Source organism: Lepisma saccharinum, chromosome 18 (genome assembly GCF_977018435.1).
Source record: "Lepisma saccharinum chromosome 18, izLepSacc3.1, whole genome shotgun sequence".
NCBI lineage: Eukaryota > Metazoa > Arthropoda > Insecta > Zygentoma > Lepismatidae > Lepisma > Lepisma saccharinum.
Genome location: NC_139246.1, coordinates 39,640,782 through 39,653,723, shown reverse-complemented (window position 1 = coordinate 39,653,723; position 12,942 = coordinate 39,640,782). Strand labels below are relative to the sequence as shown.

General features: G+C 38.0%; 1 protein-coding gene across 1 annotated transcript; it reads right to left on the bottom strand.

Annotated features, from left to right (window-relative positions):
• Positions 1–6,023: 6,023 nt before the first annotated feature.
• On the bottom strand, positions 6,024–10,298 carry LOC146002010 (uncharacterized). The gene is made up of 2 exons (XM_083139716.1): positions 10,231–10,298; positions 6,024–6,779 (listed from the first exon to the last, which is right to left on the bottom strand). Exons 1-2 carry the CDS (start codon positions 10,270–10,272, stop codon positions 6,441–6,443), a joined length of 381 nt encoding a protein of 126 aa, XP_082995842.1. The 5' UTR covers positions 10,273–10,298; the 3' UTR covers positions 6,024–6,440.
• Positions 10,299–12,942: the final 2,644 nt, after the last annotated feature.

Sequence of the window (12,942 nt, the reverse complement as noted above, 5' to 3'; positions counted from 1 at the left end):
ATTGTTTAGATAACGCAAAGTAACAAGCTAGTAAATAATGAAAGTACAAGGTGGCGCAAAAGTCATCACCTGATTTTCTTAGCCTATAGCTTGAGTTTTAAATTAAACAAAGTCAGTGGCGCAACCACAGGGGAGCAGGGGGCATTGCTCCCCCACAACCTTGGTCGATAATGTGTTATAGGGGGGGGCAAAGATTGACTGCCAAGTGTACCTGCAGGGGGCAATTACCGCCCAGAACTTTAAATTTTATGTAAATAAAAATACTTTTCGTAAAATTTTCTTCGCTTGCAATCCCTGCTTTTCTTAGCCTTATCAAGTTAAGGGGACGTCGGGAGATGGCCCTGGGCGCCGAACGATCTAAGTGAAAAAAAGTTGTAAAATTGATTGAGTGGTTTGTGTTTTTTTGAGTCTACTTTATGCACAAAGGGCTAATTGAGACTAAGCCTATAGCTTAAAGTGGGTTCCGAACCACTATGTGCCTCCACCGGGTATCGAACAAGGGACCGCTTGATCACAAGGAGAAGATGTTACCACTACACCATCGGGGAGGCACAAAAGTTCTAAATGATATAATGCCATGGCGTTCCGTGGAATTATTTGCGCAACGTAAAAAATATTTGTGCCCTATTAAATTAATAATGATTTCAGTCTGCAAGAAATTTGGATCCATAAATTTTCTTGCTCGCTCTCGCTCGCAATTTATGTTTATTCGCTGTCATACATTGTAAACCACCAGACAGAGAAATAAAACTTGTCTTAATTGATTTTGTTTTAAATGCATGAACATTTGAGGAAAGGGAGCGTGCAAATTTGAGAGACAATTTATGTAATTTTTGCTGTTGGTTTATTGTGAGATGGATGATTTGGTTGTGTAATGTATTTAAATAATTATATGCTGTATATAATATTTATTAAAGAAACTTTGAATACGTACACAATTTAGTGTCCACGTCACTCCACGTTGCATATATGTGAAACATATATCGTGCATGAAAGTTATGTTAATGTAAAAAATAATTATATTTGGAATGCATTTATCAAGCATTTTCTGTCTTCCTAAAAAAAAATAATAATAGTTTATGTGCTTGTTTTCCGTTATTAATTTGAAATTGAACGTGTTAAAAAAGAATTCAAATAGTTTGTTCGAACATAAATGCTTTAGCACAAACTTCTACACCGTTTTTGCGTAATTTACGAGGATAATAACATCTTTGATACTACCACTACTAATAGTAATAATAATGTTGGTCCTGGGTTGGACTCCCGGCTTGGGCATGGATGTTTGCGAGTATCCATTCATCATTTTCATCATGCCATCACTCATCCCCATCATTGCAAATTAACCAAAAGTGGCACAAGAAGGTAAGTAATGTAAAGCAAATCAATAATAACAATAACAGTAATAATAATAATAATAATAATGTTTATAGTAACATTATTATTAAAATTATTATTATTATTGGTACGTTTATCCTGGTACTTGCACCTCCCAGACAAAAATTCGTGGTTGCGCCTCTGAACAAAGTAGGTTTTTTGTTATACTTGTAAGTTTTATGTCCTCAATTTTTAGATAACAACCAATAATAACCATCATTCGAATTGATGCAAATTTGGGCTCTTTTTATTGCGTTGGTGGTTTTCGAAAGAATCTGCGGGGAAATGTTTTCAATTTCATGCTGAATATTGTCCTTTAGTTGCTGTAACGTCTCTGGCTTATTCACATAAACCAATGACTACAAATATCCCCAAAGGAAAAAATCTGCATCGACAAATCGGGCGACCTCGCCGGCCATGGCAAATCACCAAAACGGGATATTACTCTGCCCGGGAAAGTGTCACGCAAGAGAGCTAATGTTTCGCGAGCTGTATGTGAGGTATGCTTATTCATTTTCGCACACAATAAATTTGGTGAGTATCTTCTATTTAACTAACAAAACACTACTGATATAAACAACAACAGCGCCTGTCCTGGCCATGACCACCGAACCAGAGCCCATCTAAAGATATTTCTTCCACCCTTGAGCCCACCCCAAGAACAATTTCTGGCGACGCCACTGAGTGTTGCCAAACCGGAGGCTCATAAAAGAGGTCATTTTCAGCTAAATAAAAAATTTCAAGGAGCTACATTTTTGAAGGCAAGATGAACTATAGTTCAAATCACAAACCCTGACACCTTCTGTAAACAAAACCACCTGCATGCAGAAAGCATTGCAAACTCATAGAAGTAAAATAATCCACACGAAAATCCAGCGTTGTTACAGGATTCATTACGTAAGGGGAAACAATGGCAAATTTGTAGTATGGGATACGCTGCCGCATATGACGTCTCACTTTAAACCCAATGCTCTTTCTTTTTTTAGTTATTGCTTCACCTTTATGGTTAGCTCTTTGCACCAGTAATCATTTCCCATAAATTTGGCTTCTTTCTTTGAATATATTTTACTTGCATTTTTTAGACAAAATTATATAACTTGGTAATGTATGTTTCTAAGGTTTGATATAGATAGGAGTGTATTTGAAATGTGTTTGTACATTTTATGTAAATTGTATCTTATGTAAATAAAATATATAATGGGCATAAACAGCCATATGCATTGCTGTAAGCCCAATAAATATATTGATGATGATGACAAAGAAAGTTCGTAAATTTATTGCGGTTGGAAACTTTGACAAGCATCCTAATAACGATTTTTGTTCCGCCAAATATAGTGCACTTCGTAAAATAACTTGGTGACATGGCAAGGCAAGATAAGTGTGAACATTTTGTAGTAATATAACTTTCATTGAGCTTAGAGATTTGTGTACATAATGATATTTTATAACATTGGTTATTTTCTAAAAATAATCATGTGAACAGCAAGGAAGTAGTGCAACTTAGTAATATTGCCTGACTTAGCCTTAGAAAAATAACATGCCGAGTTCTATGCGTGAGGGAAAGTCTCCGTTTACTCCGAGCTTGTTTTCAAAACACCAGCAAGGACAGCCGTTTAAAAGGGGTGAGAAACAGATTCTACTCAATATTTATGTAACGTTCTGTCAGTAGTATCCTGAGAAACCAGTAAATGAAGTGGCTAAGTTGGTATCCCAGTGCAGTGGTGTGTCAGTGTCTGCAGTTTTTAGGGTTATGAAAGAGAGAATGACCGGGAGAGTAACAATGTATGCGGCTGCATATTCGTCTGATGTTTTGAGAACGGGTTCTCACATTCAGAGGCTCTTATATAAAATGAATAGGTGCGGCGAACTATGAGTGTAACAGCAGATGATTGCGGTCATGGATCAGCTGACGCGGAGTGATACATCGAATCGGTGAGACCGTTTGTTTACAGAAGGTCTCAGGGATGGTGATTTAGACCTTAGGGTAATCTGGCTTACCCGAGGAAGGGGTTTCAGGCCAATCTCCTCTATTTTTTCAATTTTTCAACTGTGAAAATTTTATAAAAAATTGAAAATAAATTACGTTCTTCTGTATTACTTTTGTTCATAAAAACATAAATGTAGATAGGAGGCAAAATGCACTACGTGGACCAATCAGGCACCATTTTTAAGTGCGACACTCATGCAAGTGGCAGTGTACAATTGGCTGGTAATGATGGTAATTATTATATAAGTAGAGTCAAGCGTTAGAATCCAGGCATGGATATCGGTGATCTATGAGTGTCCCTTCATGAATTTATTCATATCATCACTCATTCTCGTCGTCACGATTAGCGAAAGGTAGCAAAAAAGTGACTTATAATAACCAAATTCAATCAATCATTTTAAGAGGGGAAAAATTCCAGGTTGAAAGTTGTCAACTGCTGTGTTGTCTTTTATGCAAATTCTTGAACCTTGCATGACAATGTGTACAGCAAAGTGAATGAACAAGATGAGATAATTTGCCGGATAGTATTTATGTATCCAACAATGTACGAGGGAAGTTCAACAATTATTGTCCCTAACATAGAAGGAATGATCCGAAACAACTGAGTTTTTTATGTGTCATGTATAACTCTTTGAATATTACACACAAAATTTCAGCCACGTAGGGTCTATAATGTTAATGTTAAGTTTTCTTTTTCAGGACAAGGTGAGCCCTGACTGAGAAAATGGAAAAATCGGAAGTGAGAGCCGTCATTAAGTACAGCTTCAGCCTTTGGAACAAGTGAAAGTCACTCGGAGAAAGATCTGGAGAGTAGGTAGGATGCTCGATTAGTTCAAATCCAGCAGCAACAACAGCGGTGGCTGTAAGATTACTTCTGTGGGCTCGAGCATTGTCCTGCATCAGCAGCACGTTCCTGTGACACATCCCTCTGCGTTTCTCCTTGATTGCATCCCTCACTTTTGGAATCAATTGCGAATAACAGTCACCTGTGATCGTCTTTTGGCGCTGAAGGTAGTCAATTAACAATACTCCCTTGGCATTTCCAAAAATGGTGGTGATAAGCTTGTCAGCTGATGGAATTGTCTTAAATTTCTTGGGGGAGCGGAGAATCATGGTGCCGCCACTGGATGCTCCGTTGTTTTGATTCAGGGTCGTAATGGTGTACCCAGGTTTCATCTACGGTCACACATCTACCAAGAAAGGTACCCGGTTTTTTTCTTAAACAAGGCCAAATTTGTCTCTGAACAGCGGTACTTAATGACGGCTCTCACTGCCGATTTTCCCAGTCTGGGCTCACCTTGTCCTGAAAAACATAACATTAACATTATAGACCCTAAATGGCTGAAATTTTGTGTGTAACCATTCAAAGAGTTGTACATGACACATGAAAAATTTCAGTTTTTTCGGATCATTCCTTCTATGTTAAGGACAATAATTGTTGATCTCCCCTCGTATATCAACAAAACATAAAATAATAATAATAAATATCATGATTGGAGAAAGAAGCGACATACTAGCACATACTTCTCGATAATGTTTCTAGTAATGTCTAGCTGCAACCTCCAAGTAGGTGAAAACTTCCATGAGAGGATGCTATCGACCAGTGGCACAGAGAGTCAGCGTAAATGTTACTTCTGTGTACTGGGGTGACTAACACAAATTAGAAACAGTGGCCAACGGGATAGGTGTATGAATAATATATTATACGTGTGTGTGCCTCCCCGATAGTGCTGTGGTAGGGTCGCCGCCTTGTAATCAAGGGGTCCCGGGTTCGATACCCGGTGGATGCACGTAGTGGTTCGGATCCCACTTTAAACTGTAGGTCCAGTCCTTATGAACATCACTGTGCATAAAGTGGACTTAGAACACCAACTCAATCAATACACACACACACACACACACACACACACACACACACACAGAAATAATGGCTGGGGATCAAATTATTGTAGGAAGGAACAACTTAAATAGTTATAATTTAATTGTTACTAACTAATATATTTTTCATCAAACAATTTGGATATAAACACTAGCTTGACATACATAAATTTTATTAACCATAACAAAATGGGTTCTCATTTAACTTTCTTAGAATAAGTTATTTTTATTTATAAAAGCGTGATTGTATATTGTGTGTGTGATATTTTATGAACTATCAAAATGTTTTGCACTCTTTTTGTTATGAACAATATTGGCATTTAAGAAATTATACAATTAGTAGAAAATGTTTATTAAACCAATGAGAGGTGTTTGAACCCTCTTTACTACCTCGCCCAAAAACAATAACTCATATTACCTAGCTGCAATCAGAATTATTTCACCATCTTTCGCATATCAATGAGAATTATGAAGCGTAGCGGAAATGTGTAATTCTTAATGGATCAATATGTGCGGATTGTTCCATTACTGAAATCCATGTGCTTTTTTGAAACTATTGAAATAATGTTGTTGTTTTTTCAAATCTCAATCGAAACGTTTTGGCTAACTCCTAATTCTTACTTATATAGACACTAATAGTTATTTCCATTTCACTCCGGGTTAACCAGATCCAAATCTAATTTCGAATTAGGTTAGAGACTCAGATTAGTTGTCTCGTTCTATTTGTCTATTGAAACATTAGTGAAAGAATTCTAGATAATCAATGTTATATATAGCCTATACACAATTAAAATATTGTATGTATTTTCCAATCATATAGATTTCTTATGGACAAGTGACTCGCTGTAACAACTTGGCAAGAATAATAAATGATTTCGCAATGTAGAAGAATTTTCATGGTCTTCAGTTGCATGCACTCAAATTTTTCATTTTCAAAGTGTCACTGGCACCATATTTCCACATTTCCTAAATTAAAAGTTCATCAATACGCTCATTTCAAAGTTGTACTTCTCAGTAATCTCTCACAAGATATTGCATTAATCCCGAAAAGCTGATGAGAGAGAAGCGTCACGTATTTACCACATAACGAATTTTTCAAACAATCCTCGTATATTTTTTTCTGCAAACGAAATCGTTATAAAATTATAACTGGCAGTGTAGCAAATCCTCTTACATTGCATTTGACACCTCCGTGAACATTCTAATTTTTATGGTGACCACCTTCAGTGTTTCCAACTTCGGCCTGCGCCAAAGCGCCTTCCGGAACACCGGAATTACTAGTCCCAAAATTTCCAGTCACCTGGGGTTGCTGCTGAGGTACAAATGCTCCTTGATAGCCATATGGGTACATGGGGTATCCGCCTCCATACATGGGATACCTACTGTAATATCCATTATTATATCCGCCATTATATCCGCCATTATATCCACCATTATAGCCTCCATAGTATGGATATCCGAAACTCCCTCCGTACATTGGACGTCCATATCCTTGGTTATACGATGGATACAGATTACCTGAACAGGTACCCAGCAAGACCTGAAAAGATAGAAACGTTCATATGTAAGATTAGAACACTGCAATAAGAATGTGCGTAATAACTAACTACTAGTAACACAAGTCTCGTATGAAATATCCGGTATTGGGTTGTGTCTTTTGTGCACTATCCTAGACTTTGCATTTAGGGGGATAATGGGGATGCCCCTCAAAATCCCAAACAAGACGCCGAATATCCTTGGTAAAAAAATGTTATTGTTAAATTTTTGTTTTACGTCCAGACCTCAGTTCTCTTTTTGAGGCCTTCCCGATGCCGCAGTGGTAATGTCATCGTCTTGTAATGAAGGGGTCCCGGGTTCGATTCCCAGGGGATCCCTCTTCCAACTATAGGCTCAGTCCCGATTAGCCCTATTGAGCATAAAGTCGACTTAAAACACCAACTTAATCAATCAATTCTCTGTTTGATAACATAATTGCATAAAAAAAATTATGCATAATTGCATAAAAAAAAAAACGGCACTTTTTTGTTCTCGCGACGATAAAAAATAGAAAGCCATACTCGAAAAACATCTGGGTAGTATATAATTTACTTGCTCCTATTTTGTGCACCATTTTCAACAAATCTCTATGAAGTGGAACATATCCTAAACTATGGAAGCAAGTAACAATTATTCCTATCCCAAAAACGAGAGGAAACATCGAGGTATCTAATTTTAGACCTATTTCAATTATTAATATTTTTAGTAAGTTGTTTGAACACATTGTTTTTAAATCGTTCTATTTTAATTTTAAGAATAAGATTAGTATCAACCAACATGGATTTGTTGCTGGGCGATCAAAAGACACCAATTAGATGTTATCTGTCTAAGGCTTTCGATTCTGTGAACCACAAAGCATTGGTTGCGAAACTTAGCAATTATTGTAAATGGTTTAGTAACTTTGTTATGTTTCTATTTAGAGTCAGGTTTCAAAATGTTCTCTCTAAACCTGGTTTTATTAACAAAGGTGTACCTCAAGGGTCTCCTCTTGGCCCCCTTATGTTTATTTTATTTCTACATGATATAGAAGATAAGTACTCGAAATGTATTTTTATGCTGATGACTTCAAGCTGTATGCAGAGATTAATGATGTAAACGACCATTATAAAGTAAAAACGGATATAATTGCAATTAATAAGTGGTTAGATGATAAACAACTCTCTATTAACTTGCCTAAGTCAGTCGCAAGAAACAACTCCCCTGCTACAATTATAACATAGAGAATGTAAATCTTAAGTCATCTAGATGATGTTAAGGATCTTGGAGTTTTTCTTGACAGGAAACTTAGCTCTAAGGTGCATCTTCATCATATGGTGTCAACAAGTAGGAAATTGAAAGGTTGAGTCATAAACAAATGGCAAGGTTAAACAACTTTCACCTTCTTTTATTTATTGTACATGGCGCTCGTCAGACCAATTCTGTAATTCATTACTGTGGTATTGTAAAAAGTGACATAATTGAGAATATACAGAAGAAATTTCTTTCTTACTAATATTTTAGATTTAAATTTTTTAATATATTTTATAGTTACGACAACCTATTGAACAAATTACAACTTGAATCCCTTTCATTAGAAGAAGCAGAAATGATCACAAATTGTTGCAAAAATCTTAGAAGGTTGTTACTCTGTCCCAACGCTTTAATCTATTCGAGTTACTCAATATCGTGTAGGAACAAAAGGGTCGTTATTGACAACATGTAAAGATTATAAACACAGTGATTTTCTAAACTCTATAGTTAGTAATTATAACCTAAACTTTATAGTTAGTAATTATAATAATTTTCACCGATCCTAAAGATCAATTGTACTTTAATGTATTCATCAGGTATACTTTAATGTATTTATCATGTATATCTTAATGTGCGATTTAATGTACAGTATTTAGCATTTCTCTTTCACCTGTATATTTGTATCATCAAATCTTGTATTATAAATTTGTAACTTACATAACTTTGCATGAATAAGTACTGATTTACTATGGCTCGTCAGCTGTTTTTCAGCAGGGTTATAAGCATAAATAAATACAGGGTGTATCATAAGTAATGGCGCAAACTGACACAGTTGAAAGTACACGATAATAGAAGCAAGAAAGTCTCAGTAAACATGAGTCCGCAAACGAGCCGTTTTCGAGATACTTGCGAATGTGTGGTTACAAGCCGCCACTGGCTTCATTGTTTGTAAACGTCGTCCTAGTTGGTAAAATGCTAATAATGTGTGCGAATGTTTTGTTAGAAGCCTTCACTGATTGCATTTTGTAAACACCGAGTGCTTTACTCCTTGCGCGTTCCGAGGTTTGCTCTTTGTTTACAAATCAGAACATTTCCGAGAGGTGGCGTTGTAATCAAACAGGATGGATGCGATCAGTACAGAGAATTGTACATGCTTGTGACCAATTCTGAAATGAACCGAGGGTGTTCGAAAGAATTCGAAAATCAATGCGGAATCGCGTACGGTATTGCATACAGATGCAAGGACGACACCTTGAACACCTCCTTTAACAGGCACAGTCAACGGCAAAGATAATGGTAGGCAAATTGTCCCTCCTTAATTTCATTACTTCTTATTCTACATCCTGTGTTGTTTTAAGGAATGAAATTATGTTGGTGCGAAACAGGCATTGCCCTCTGCTTATTGACGCCTTTATTTCAATTCATGATCATCATATTGTGCAATGCAGACCGAATGAAAATGGTGATGGACAATTCGCCTACTGTTTCTTTTGCCGTTGGGTGTACGAGTGTACAGTAATTGTAACATACTAACGTTTGATAAAGTAAGTGGAATGTTCAATAAAAGCAATGAGATCTCCAATGACTTTCTTACTGTATTATTAACATTTTACCAACTAGAACGACGTTTACAAACAATGAAGTCAGTGGCGGCTTGTAACCACACATTCACAATTATTTCGAAAACGGCTCCTTTGCGCACTCATGTTTATTGAGACTGTTTGCTTCAATAATCGTGTACTATAAACTGTGCCAGTTTGCGCCATTATTCATGATACACCTTGTATATTAACGCAGAATTGAATAAGCTAAATGCTGATGTAACTCGTTTTTATGTAGGTCTACTGGCTAATTTTTAGTTGGAGCCCAAACTCGAATATTCATAATTTTTAATCCGACAGTAATTAATCGTACTCCAACAGTTGTATTGAACGGTTTTTCATCTGAGTGCCTCAACGTTCTTATTTAAATCCGTATTTTTTTATCGTTTGTAAATCAAAATAAAAAAATCTAAGTCAGGGTATGTGATTTTAAAATATCGAAAACATAGTAATATTAAAATTGTAATGGAACTCTGGTTTGAAAAAAAATTACTAACAATTATCACACATTTGGTATTGTACATCATTGTAATTAAAAGAATAAATAAATAAATTAATAATGTTCTATTTATGCTTTTCTTCTCATTAAAAATCATTATTAATTCCATGTAAATTTATACAAACCTGCAATATTAACACTGTTTCCAGTAAATACTTCTTTTCCATCTTGCTTCTAATTTCTCTTCTTGAGTTAATCTGAAAGGTAAATAAAATGCTTTGTATATCTTACACAAAAGTTCTATTTCTTGTATGCACAAGATACTAACGTGGGTGCAATGAAGATTTTGTTAAAAGGTAACATATGTACCCAAAATGGCCTAGTAATATATTTTGTTCTTTTACATAAAAAAATGCGACAGAACTTGTGAAGTAAGTATTACAGTGTTATTTTTATAGGTAGAAAGTATGTTGATACACTTACGTTTTATTTATGTAAATACATAATTAGATTACACAAAGAAATAACATCGTTGACAAACCAATAAACAAGGAAGTGACTTGTCATAATTTGTCACCAGATCATGGATTAAGAATCACAGTCTGGATAAATGAAAGGTCCTTCATCATCCTTAGTGACTCGCACTCTACGTGAGCATAAAAGAAATAAATGTTAGATTTGTGCATGTCACATGTCTATGTAGACCATATTGAGTACACCTTACATAGTGTGACTTTATACCCTGTCCCAGCTAACTGTGGAGCAAAGCAGCGTATAGCGTCAGAGAAGCGAGGGAAATCGAATGGCCAGAGCGAAGCAGTACATGCTGCTGGGAAGGCAGTCTCGTCCCCCACCCGTTCCTCTCACGTGTTCATTGGTGGAGCCGTCTCCCGTCACTACTTGCGCAGAGACTTGATTTCGTTTGCCTGCTCTACAGTTAGGTGGGACAGAGTATAGATTAAAGCCTAAACTAAGTACATTGTTATAAAGTACAAATTATGAGCTATGATAATTTACTATTTACACCTATTACTTGGAAGATGCAGTAAGTAATAACTTGCATGTGCAATATTAGATCACGTAGGACACAATCACGAGGTTCACCTAATCTCTTCTCTTTCCTCAAGTTACTGCACTATAGGTAGCGCCAACTGGTTCAATCACGTCGTTCGGACAGTCTAAATGACATGCTAACGTCATATGTTGAATGAACCATTACGGCAAATATCAAAACAGCAAATAGGCCATATTGGGTTCTAGTACCTTACGTCACACGAAAGAGGAACGCTTCTTTCAAAAAATCGAACCATCTTGTAAAAATATAAGTACACTATACAGGGTGATTCTAAAGGTAGAGTACAAACGAAAACCACAGATACCTCCCATGAAATAGAGACGAAAGTGCCCCTTCCACTTTGCCGAGAGATGCCTCCGTGAGGAGTTAACAACGCCGAAAACGTGTGAAAATTAACTTCACACTTCTGTATAGCCAGTACCAGTGAAGATAGAAAGGCGGAACAAAATAAGTCAAAAGGAACACCAAAGTCGCCCATCCGAAAAACACCAGGCGGCAGCTGCGCAACGCATGCGCATGGGGTTCCACAAAGGAAATAGGAGTGTCCCGCAAGACAAGTGAAGGGAAAGGGTAGCGATCGACAACGGTAGGGACAAAAGAAGCAATGAAGCATGGAGTAACAATTGCACAGCGGGAAACAAACACCATGACTGAAGCAGTGCAGTCGAAAAAAAGTACTGCGGGGTTGCAGAACCACGGGAGGACGACGTAGGACGAAGAAACACACCGAGAATGCAAGCAAAGTGGTCCGTGACACTCGACAGGCAACAGACGCGTACATGGTTCGGGGCAGAAATGGCGGCGCTTGCGGTGCAGCGCATGGGGAGTCCCCAAACAGAGTGGGGAGACACCGCAGCAAGAACAAAGCACGGTGCAACAAAAGAGAAAGAGAACCGAACGGGGAATGGTACCTGCCAAGGAGACAACAAATGCGGGACGAGAAATTCCCCGTAGCAGCACTGAGGGGATGTCACACAGAGGTAGTGCGCCAGCAGGACAAACACAGCAACTACGGGCACAGGAGGTTTATTGCCACGCAAAGGTGCACTTACAGATAGGAATAGTACATAGTACATAGTCGTACCCCAGACTGACGTTGTTACAAAAGTTGCTCAACTTGACAACCACTACATTCAATGCAGGCATTGCAGCGTCACAGAAAATTCTGGCGAACCCTGTCAAAAATCCCTTGCATGGTACACACCTCGGCTGATGCTGAAAGTATCCGCGCTACCAATGTTTCCTGGCCAGACACCGGGGTCTCGTACACGAGTGTTTTCATATGACCCCACAAGAAGAAATCCATTGGTGTGAGGTCAGGCGAACGGGCGGGCCAGGGGACGGGGCCCGCTCTGCAGATCCAGCGCTTTTGGGTAGGTACGGTGCAAAAGCGTTCGCACTATGCCATCAAAATCTGCAGGCGCTCCATCCAATTGAAACCACATACGATGTCGCACGTTGAGGGGTACATCTTCTAGCAGCTCTGGAAGGACTGATGCAAGAAAGGTGTGATAGAGGCGGCCATTTAAACGTGGTGGCAGCAGGTATGGACCGATAATCTGTTCATCGATGATACCTGCCCAGATATTCACTGCAAACTGGGTCTGATGGTGCACCTCGACTGCTGCATGTGGATTTTCATAATCCCACACATGGCTGTTTCGGCAATTGAAGATGCTCTAACGGGTGAATGATGCCTCGTCCATGAAAAGCACATGGCGGAAAAAACGGGGATCGTCGGTACAAAACTGCAACAGTCGTTGACAGAATTCCACACGTCGTGGGTAATCCCCAGCCAGCAACGCGTGGACTCGCTGTGGAT